Source organism: Musca vetustissima, unplaced genomic scaffold (genome assembly GCF_032173495.1).
Source record: "Musca vetustissima isolate MV318-11 ecotype Yass unplaced genomic scaffold, APGP_CSIRO_Mvet_v1 utg34931, whole genome shotgun sequence".
In the NCBI taxonomy this organism is placed as follows: Eukaryota; Metazoa; Arthropoda; class Insecta; order Diptera; family Muscidae; genus Musca; species Musca vetustissima.
Genome location: NW_026874346.1, coordinates 1 through 9588, shown reverse-complemented (window position 1 = coordinate 9588; position 9588 = coordinate 1). Strand labels below are relative to the sequence as shown.

The following is a 9588-nucleotide window of genomic DNA, read 5'->3' as shown; positions in this document are numbered from 1 at the left end:
TGTGAAGTCTCTGACGTTAGTGTTGTAAATTTTAATTATTGGTGGGCTGGCCTTACCTTTAGGTTTGTTTGATGTTCTGTTGTTGATATCTTCTTCTTTCGTGTCATATCCTTGATCGGGTAGTTTAGGTATTTCATTGTTTTCGCCATTATTCCCTTTCGGTGCTATGGTCATATCTTCTTCTTCTTCTTCATCGGCTAACATGAGGTCTTCGGCTGCCTCTGTTGCCCAGTTGTTTTTGTTATTTTCTTCAGTATTTGTCCAATCCTTAGGGATATGGACATCCACACTCACATGTTATCTCTTAAGTTGAGATAATCAGCAAAGCACTTCACTTTATTTTATTTCAATTTTTTCACTTTTAATTTATTTTTATTTTTAAATTCACTTATCACTTCACGAATGCACAAGAACGAATTTTTAACTGCGACCCTAACGGTTCTATTTATACAAAAATTTCCCTGATCGTCTTAGTTCGTGTTGCTTGTGCCATAGTCGTTTATGTATATGTGTGCGTGTGTGTGCCCATTTAGTAGACATATATTTGTATTTACGAACACTCACCCTTAATCGTTGATGCTAACACACAATTTTTCTATAAATACTCGTTTCTGGCGCGGTTTCCGAGTTATTACAGTGTTAACAGTGTTTGTGTGCATACCTAGTGAAGTGAAAAAATTAAAGTGAAAAATGGCTCGTACTAAGCAAACTGCCCGTAAATCGACTGGTGGCAAGGCTCCTCGTAAGCAATTGGCCACTAAAGCCGCTCGTAAGAGCGCACCAGCCACCGGCGGTGTTAAGAAGCCTCATCGTTTCCGTCCCGGTACAGTCGCTTTGCGTGAAATCCGTCGTTACCAGAAGAGTACTGAATTGTTGATCCGCAAATTGCCCTTCCAGCGTTTGGTTCGTGAAATTGCTCAAGATTTCAAAACTGATTTGCGTTTCCAGAGCTCTGCTGTTATGGCCTTGCAAGAAGCCAGTGAAGCCTACTTGGTCGGTCTTTTCGAAGATACTAACTTGTGCGCCATCCATGCTAAACGTGTCACCATCATGCCTAAAGATATCCAATTGGCCAGACGTATTCGTGGAGAACGTGCTTAAATTCTTGACGTTTTAAAAACTCATTTTTTTACAACAAAACAATCGGTCCTTTTCAGGACCACAAAATATATCAAAAAAGAGATTCAATTTTTAACAAATTATTTATTATTATTACAATTTTTATTAAATAAAAATTTTTTTACGTTGTTTTAATTTTTTTTGAGGCTGATAGGAATACAATCGGTCCTTTTCAGGACCACAAAATATATCAAAAAAGAGATTCAATTTTTAACAAATTATTTATTATTATTACAATGTTTATTAAATAAAAATATTTTTACGTTGTTTTAATTTATTTTGAGGCTGATAGGAATACAGGATTTTTTTAATTTATTTTTTTATTTTGAGTAAAGTTTCCAAACATTTATTTTTTTTTATTTGAAATTATAATTTTTTTTCGCTTTTCTTTTCATTAAAAATAATTTTTCATACATTTTCTCAACATTTTCGTAAAATGATTTTCTATTTAAATTTTTTTTCATTTTAATTTTTATTTCGTTAGAAATAATTTTTTTTTAATTCTGGTTAAAATTTTAATTATTCAGATTTATTATTTAAATTATTTTATTTTTTTTCTTTGTTTCTATTTAAAATTTTTCGTTTGTATTGTCACATGATGAATTTTTTTCACATTGTTTGTTTAATTGTTTTCTATTCACCTTTTTCGTAATTGGCGGGAAAATGCTTCCCTCCATTTTTCCCCTTCCAAAAAAAATTCTCTTATGTATTAATGCAATATGTTATTTTTGGCGCGAAAAAAATTTCCCCTCAATATTTTTGTTTTTTTTTTACAGCAAACATCCCCATGAATGAAGAATGAAATGTGCATGTTTTTTCTTTTCCAGCTAATTTTCTACCATGTAAAAAAAATTCTATCTAATTTTATATTTGTCTCTGTCTATGAAAAATTTGATGGGAAATATTTTTTGATTTCTAAAGGCAGAATTTCTCTATTCAAAAACCAATTTTTTTAAAGAAAATTATAAATTAGTATTTTTTAGTAAAATAATTATTAAAATTTTATATTTTGACTAAAAATTAATAGAAAATAGTAAATACTTAATAATCAATAGGAATACAATATTTTTGTAACGTTGGAAAAATTCCATGAAATTTCTTTGTACTCTGTACTTTGTAATAGCAAAAACGAAATTATTTTTAATATAATTTTTTTTTTGCAAAAATTTGACAAATTATTGTGAAAATTAATAAACAACTGATTAATAAATTATTTTAGAATATTTTTAAATTAAAATGAATTTATTTTTTCCAAAATATGTTATTTTGAAAAAATATTGCCGTTTGTTGATGAATGTTCGTCCATTGGTAGTATATGATATTGTAAGGAATTTTTAACTTTTCCAAACAATTAATGACTTTTTATGAATAATGTTTTATTTTGGTGTAAATATACAAATTCTGAAATGTTTTTTAAGAAATTTTTATAAAAGTTAATAAGATTTGAGCTTTCAAATTTATTTGTAGAAAAAGTTTTCTTCATTGAAAATATGCCAACAAGAGGATTTCTGCTGTCATAGACCACATAATAAATTTAATTTTTTCTCACATAGAAAATGTAAAATTGGTCAATATTTTTGTTTTATCCTAAAGTAAACATATCAGGCTATATTATCAAAAAGAAATTTTACGAAAATTTTCAAAATTTTTTGGATTTTTTCCAAATTTAGTTAGAAATTTGTGATTTCAAATTCATAATCTTTGAAGTTAAACGTCTATAACTCGCTAACGGCTAATGATAATAACATGAAATATCTTTTAAAATGAAGCCTGAAATCTATACTTTCGAAATGTAAAATATCTTTTTCGAGAATTTTCTAAGCTTCCTCGCAAAAATTTTATTTCTCCGAAAACTTTTGTAAAAAATTTAACACGCTTCCACACAATAATTCGAAAAATATACCAATTGACTACTATGCACTTCTCATCTTTTCGATGTACCTATGTTATACGGCTCGACCAATAACAAAATAGTAGTACACATAAATTTGTGAGTGTATTTGTGTTAACAGTGAAATATAAAAACAGTGAAATATAAACATGTCTGACGCCGCCGTTGCTGAAACCACCGCCTCCCCAGTTGCCGCTGTTGAGAAAAAGGCACCAAAGAAGGCCGCTGCCAAAGCAAAGAAACCATCAGCTGCTCCAACTCATCCACCAACCCAACAAATGGTAGATGCAGCCATCAAAACATTGAAGGAACGTGGAGGTTCTTCATTGCCAGCCATCAAGAAATATTTGGCCAGCACCTACAAAGTAGATGCCCAAAAATTGGCCCCCTTCATCAAGAAGTACTTGAAGAGTGCTGTTGCCAGTGGAAAATTGATCCAAACTAAAGGTAAGGGTGCTTCCGGTTCATTCAAATTGTCCGCTTCGGCTTCCAAGGAACCCAAAGCAAAGGCTGCTGAAAAGAAAAAGAAGGCCCCCGCCGCTGGTGAAAAGAAAAAGAAGGTCGCCCCTAAAAAGGCTGCTGGCGAAAAGAAGACAGCTGCCAAAAAACCATCTGCCGCCAAAAAGACCGCTGAAAAGAAGAAGGCTGACAAAACAAAGGCCAAGGCTGCCAAGAAAACCGGTACAGTTAAGGCAAAACCCGCAAAGACCGCCGCTAAAGCATCTGCCACCAAACCAAAGGCACCCAAGGCAAAAACAGCCGCTGCTAAGCCCAAAAAAGCCGCAGCACCAAAGAAGCCAGCTGCCAAGAAAGCCGCCGCCAAGAAGTAATTTTTTCCACAAAAATTACTTTTTCAAGAATTTTTTCGATATTCGAAAACATAATATCTAACAGCCCTTTTCAGGGCTACAAATTAAATATTAAAAGAGACAAAATATTTATTTCATACTATTTACTAATTATTTTATTATTTTACTACCTAAATAAATGAGAAAATCCACACGTGTTTTAATTTTAGGAAAAGTTTAGATTTTGCTAATTAGAGTATTAGGTAAAAGTGTGCCTGCTTATTTATGGACATTCCAGAAAATGACGCCACAAATGGATTATTTTTTTTAATCCAGGTCATAAACTTTTATAATTTGCAATTACCTAGTGGTAAACATATTTTAATATTTTCTGCTTAATTTTTGAATTTCGTAAATTTTCTTCAAAATTTGTAAATCGCCCCTTTAACATTACAAAAACTAAATATTTTAATATTTTCTACAATTTTTGAATTTCGTTAATTTTCATCAAAAATTTATAATCACCATTTTAAAAATATTTTTCTTTGGAAAGAATTCCACCACTAATTTTTTTCCCGCCAAAAAATCTCTCAACTTCATATTTGCCATTTGCCTTTGCTGTACTGAAGAAAAAATGCTTGTACATAGATGTTGCCCATTCACATATTCGTTCGTATGGCACTGATGTCTACTATAGCACAACGAACTAAAATCGCACCAATACATACACACATACGACTGCTTGTGCGATATGTTGTTATACCCATATAGCACAAGTAACCAAGCAACGACTAACAAAGCAAGCAACGGCGTTGGCATAAGGCAATGTGAGTTAGTACAAATGAATGGAAATATATTATTTTCAGTGAAAATATGGAATTTTAATTTTTTTTGTAGAATTTTGGTATTTATTGAAAAAAAAAAAAATGTATGTAATGAAAAAAGACGAAAGAAAAAAATGTTGGTTTGATAAAATATAATTTATTTATGAAAAATAATATTCTGAAAAAAAAAAATTAAAAATATGGTTTAAAATATTTTTTTTTAATTTTATTTATTTAAAAATTTTCTTTATTAACTAAAAATGCATAAATATGGTTTCAACAAAAATTTGATCTCTTTTAAAATATTTTTTGTGGCCCTGAAAAGGGCCTTTTATGGTTGAATTTCGACGAATAAATGAAAAATCAAGGCATTTACTTGGAGCTGGTGTATTTAGTAACAGCCTTGGTACCTTCACTGACAGCGTGCTTAGCCAATTCACCGGGCAACAATAGACGAACGGCAGTTTGGATTTCCCGACTGGTGATGGTCGAGCGCTTGTTGTAGTGAGCCAAACGGGAGGCTTCGGCGGCAATACGTTCGAAGATATCATTCACAAAACTGTTCATGATGCTCATGGCCTTTGAGGAAATACCAGTATCAGGATGGACTTGCTTCAACACTTTGTAAATGTAGATAGCGTAACTCTCCTTACGCTTGGTACGTCTCTTCGATTTATCGCCCTTGGTGATGTTCTTTTGGGCTTTGCCGGCCTTCTTTGCTGCTTTACCACTGGTTTTAGGAGGCATTTTTCACTTATTTTTTTTTTAAATCACACAAACACTTTTAACACTGTTCACAGAATAAAAATACAAGGGCAGCCAACTACATATTTGTAGATTAAAATGTTCAACAATTTCAGGTAGTCACAGCTGCTATGTATAATACATAGCTACACACCCCTAAGTATAGTAATGTGTGTGCGAGAAAAGTATAAAATTCTGTTGCGCAAAGTTGCTCCAGTATTTCTGCTCGTGACAACAAGAAGACTCGTATCATTCCCCGTCACTTGCAATTGGCCATCCGTAATGACGAAGGTGTTACTATCGCCCAAGGTGAAAACATCCAAGTGTTTCTTGCCCAAAAATAAATTATAAAGGTATTATGGAAATACAGTCATCGTATAAAACACAAAAAATCCATACAAAATCAACCAATCCGTCCTTTTCAGGTATTTAAAAAGAGAAAAAATCATTTCAAACCATATTTATTTCATTAGTTAAATTTATTAAAAATAAAATAAAAAAATTCCAAAAAATATAAATTTTTCTCAATCGTTGGTACATTTATTGCAGTCAATTTGAGTTTGCACCGTTATAATTCGAGGTATTTTGAAGAAAAAGAAGAAGCATGCGTTGTGTTATGTTGTTTTTGCAAGGGGAATTTAAAACGAAAAGCAACTATGATCAACAGAAATAACTTATGAAAAACAAATAACACACACGCATATACAAATTTTAAGAAACTTTTTTTTGGATGTTTTTTCATCCATATTCAGTTCTACATTTGAATGTCTTTTTTCCACTATAAATGTTTATTTTTAACACTACTCCAAATAAGGAGCGAACACAGTAAGTTTCACTTTGCTTTGTAGCTTGTTTTATTTCACTTCACTAGATGCGCACACAAACACTGTTAACACTGTAATAAAAATTGCCTTGGCACCCCGTAGTATTTATACTTTTCTCGCACACACATTACTATACTTAGGGGTGTGTAGCTATGTATTATACATAGCAGCTGTGAACCTGAAATTGTTGAACATTTTAATCTACAAATATGTAGTTGGCTGCCCTTGTATTTTTATTCTGTGAACAGTGTTAAAAGTGTTTGTGTGATTTAAAAAAAAAATAAGTGAAAATGCCTCCTAAAACCAGTGGTAAAGCAGCAAAGAAGGCCGGCAAAGCCCAAAAGAACATCACCAAGGGCGATAAATCGAAGAGACGTACCAAGCGTAAGGAGAGTTACGCTATCTACATTTACAAAGTGTTGAAGCAAGTCCATCCTGATACTGGTATTTCCTCAAAGGCCATGAGCATCATGAACAGTTTTGTGAATGATATCTTCGAACGTATTGCCGCCGAAGCCTCCCGTTTGGCTCACTACAACAAGCGCTCGACCATCACCAGTCGGGAAATCCAAACTGCCGTTCGTCTATTGTTGCCCGGTGAATTGGCTAAGCACGCTGTCAGTGAAGGTACCAAGGCTGTTACTAAATACACCAGCTCCAAGTAAATGCCTTGATTTTTCATTTATTCGTCGAAATTCAACCATAAAAGGCCCTTTTCAGGGCCACAAAAAATATTTTAAAAGAGATCAAATTTTTGTTGAAACCATATTTATGCATTTTTAGTTAATAAAGAAAATTTTTAAATAAATAAAATTAAAAAAAATATTTTAAACCATATTTTTAATTTTTTTTTTTTTCAGAATATTATTTTTCATAAATAAATTATATTTTATCAAACCAACATTTTTTTCTTTCGTCTTTTTTCATTACATATATTTTTTTCCAAAAATACAAAAATTCTACAAAAAATAAAAATTTCATATTTTCACTGAAAATAATATATTTCCATTCATTTGTACTAACTCACATTGCCTTATGCCAACGCCGTTGCTTGCTTTGTTAGTCGTTGCTTGTTTACTTGTGCTATATGGGTATAACAACATATCGCACAAGCAGTCGTATGTGTGTATGTATTGGTGCGATTTTAGTTCGTTGTGCTATAGTAGACATCAGTGCCATACGAACGAATATGTGAATGGACAACATGTATGTACAAGCATTTTTTCTTCAGTACAGCAAAGGCAAATGGCAAATATGAAGTTGAGAGAATTTTTGGCGGGAAAAAAATTAGTGGTGGAATTCTTTCCAAAGAAAAATATTTTTAAAACGGTGATTATACATTTTTGAACAAAATTAACGAAATTCAAAAATTTTGGAAAATATTAAAATATTTAGTTTTTGTAACGTTAAAGGGGCGATTTACAAATTTTGAAGAAAATTTACGAAATTCAAAAATTAAGCAGAAAATATTAAAATATTTTTACCATTAGGTATTTGCAAATTATAAAACTTTATGACCTGGATTAAAAAAAAATAATCCATTTGTGGCGTCATTTTGTGGAATGTCCATAAATAAACAGGCACACTTTTACCTAATACTCTAATTAGCAAAATCTATTTTTTCTCCTAAAATTAAAACACATGTGGATTTTCTCATTTATTTAGGTAGTAAAATAATAAAATAATTAGTAAATAGTATGAAATAAATATTTTGTCTCTTTTGAAATTTAATTTGTAGCCCTGAAAAGGGCTGTTAGATATTATGTTTTCGAATATCGAAAAAATTCTTGACAAAGTAATTTTTGTGGGAAAAATTACTTCTTGGCGGCGGCTTTCTTGGCAGCTGGCTTCTTTGGTGCTGCGGCTTTTTTGGGCTTAGCAGCGGCTGTTTTTGCCTTGGGTGCCTTTGGTTTGGTGGCAGATGCTTTAGCGGCGGTCTTTGCGGGTTTTGCCTTAACTGTACCGGTTTTCTTGGCAGCCTTGGCCTTTGTTTTGTCAGCCTTCTTCTTTTCAGCGGTCTTTTTGGCGGCAGATGGTTTTTTGGCAGCTGTCTTCTTTTCGCCGGCAGCCTTTTTAGGGGCGACCTTCTTTTTCTTTTCACCAGCGGCGGGAGCCTTCTTTTTCTTTTCAGCAGTCTTTGCTTTAGGTTCCTTGGAAGCCGAAGCGGACAATTTGAATGAACCAGAAGCACCCTTACCTTTAGTTTGGATCAATTTTCCACTGGCAACAGCACTCTTCAAGTATTTCTTGATGAAGGGGGCCAATTTTTGGGCATCTACTTTGTAGGTGCTGGCCAAATATTTTTTGATGGCTGGCAATGAAGAACCTCCACGTTCCTTCAATGTTTTGATGGCAGCATCTACCATTTGCTGGGTTGGTGGATGAGTTGGAGCGGCTGATGGTTTCTTTGCTTTGGCAGCGGCCTTCTTTGGTGCCTTTTTCTCAACAGCGGCAACTGGGGAGGCGGTGGTTTCAGCAACGGCGGCGTCAGACATGTTTATATTCACTGTTTTATATTTCACTGTTAACACAAATACACTCACAAATTTATGTGTACTACTATTTTGTTATTGGTCGAGCAGTATAACATAGGTACATCGAAAAGATGAGAAGTGCATAGTAGTCAATTGGTATATTTTTCGAATTATTGTGTGGAAGCGTGTTTAATTTTACAAAAGTTTTCACAGAAATTTAATTTTTCCCAGGAAGCTTTAAAAATTGCTGAAAAAGATATTTTACATTTTGAAAGTATAGATTTCAGGCTTCATTTTAAAAGATATTTCATGTTATTATCATTACCGGTTAGCGAGTTATAGACGTTTAACTTCAAAGATTATGAATTTGAAATCACAAATTTCTAACTAAATTTGAAAAAAATCCAAAAAATTTTGAAAATTTTCATAAAATTTCTTTTTGATAATATAGCCTGATATGTTTTCTTTAGGATAAATTAAAAATATTTAGAAATTTTGCATTTTCTATGTGAGAAAAAATTAAATTTATTATGTGGTCTATGACAGCAGAAATCCTCTTGTTGGCATATTTTCAATGAAGAAAACTTTTTCTACAAATAAATTTGAAAGCTCAAATCTTATTAACTTTTATAAAAATTTCTTAAAAAACATTTCAGGATTTGTATATTTACACCAAAATAAAACATTATTCAAAAAGTCATTAATTGTTTGGAAAAGTTAAAAATTCCTTACAATATCATATACTACCAATGGACGAACATTCATCAACAAACGGCAATTTTTTTCAAAATAAACTATTTTGGCAAAAATAAATTAATTATACTTTAATAATATTCTAAAATAATTTATAAATCAGTTATTTATTAATTTTCACAATAATTTTGTCAAATTTTTGCAAAAAAAATTATATTAAAAATAATTTCG

General features: G+C 31.9%; 5 protein-coding genes across 5 annotated transcripts; 3 read left to right on the top strand and 2 right to left on the bottom strand.

Annotated features, from left to right (window-relative positions):
• The first annotated feature begins 633 nt into the window (after window positions 1-633).
• On the top strand, window positions 634-1167 carry LOC133332888 (histone H3). The gene has a single exon (XM_061541258.1). It carries the CDS (start codon window positions 691-693, stop codon window positions 1099-1101), a length of 411 nt encoding a protein of 136 aa, XP_061397242.1. The 5' UTR covers window positions 634-690; the 3' UTR covers window positions 1102-1167.
• A 1921-nt stretch (window positions 1168-3088) lies between these two features.
• LOC133332928 (histone H1-like) lies at window positions 3089-3913 on the top strand. Its single transcript, XM_061541298.1, has one exon. It carries the CDS (start codon window positions 3160-3162, stop codon window positions 3838-3840), a length of 681 nt encoding a protein of 226 aa, XP_061397282.1. The 5' UTR covers window positions 3089-3159; the 3' UTR covers window positions 3841-3913.
• A 1067-nt stretch (window positions 3914-4980) lies between these two features.
• LOC133332896 (histone H2B) lies at window positions 4981-5409 on the bottom strand. Its single transcript, XM_061541267.1, has one exon. The coding sequence runs from the start codon at window positions 5367-5369 to the stop codon at window positions 4995-4997; it is 375 nt and encodes a 124-aa protein (XP_061397251.1). The 5' UTR covers window positions 5370-5409; the 3' UTR covers window positions 4981-4994.
• Window positions 5410-6415: 1006 nt separating this feature from the next.
• On the top strand, window positions 6416-6869 carry LOC133332906 (histone H2B). Its single transcript, XM_061541279.1, has one exon. The coding sequence runs from the start codon at window positions 6481-6483 to the stop codon at window positions 6853-6855; it is 375 nt and encodes a 124-aa protein (XP_061397263.1). The 5' UTR covers window positions 6416-6480; the 3' UTR covers window positions 6856-6869.
• A 1062-nt stretch (window positions 6870-7931) lies between these two features.
• Window positions 7932-8768, bottom strand: LOC133332917 (histone H1-like). Its single transcript, XM_061541290.1, has one exon. The coding sequence runs from the start codon at window positions 8683-8685 to the stop codon at window positions 8005-8007; it is 681 nt and encodes a 226-aa protein (XP_061397274.1). The 5' UTR covers window positions 8686-8768; the 3' UTR covers window positions 7932-8004.
• Window positions 8769-9588: the final 820 nt, after the last annotated feature.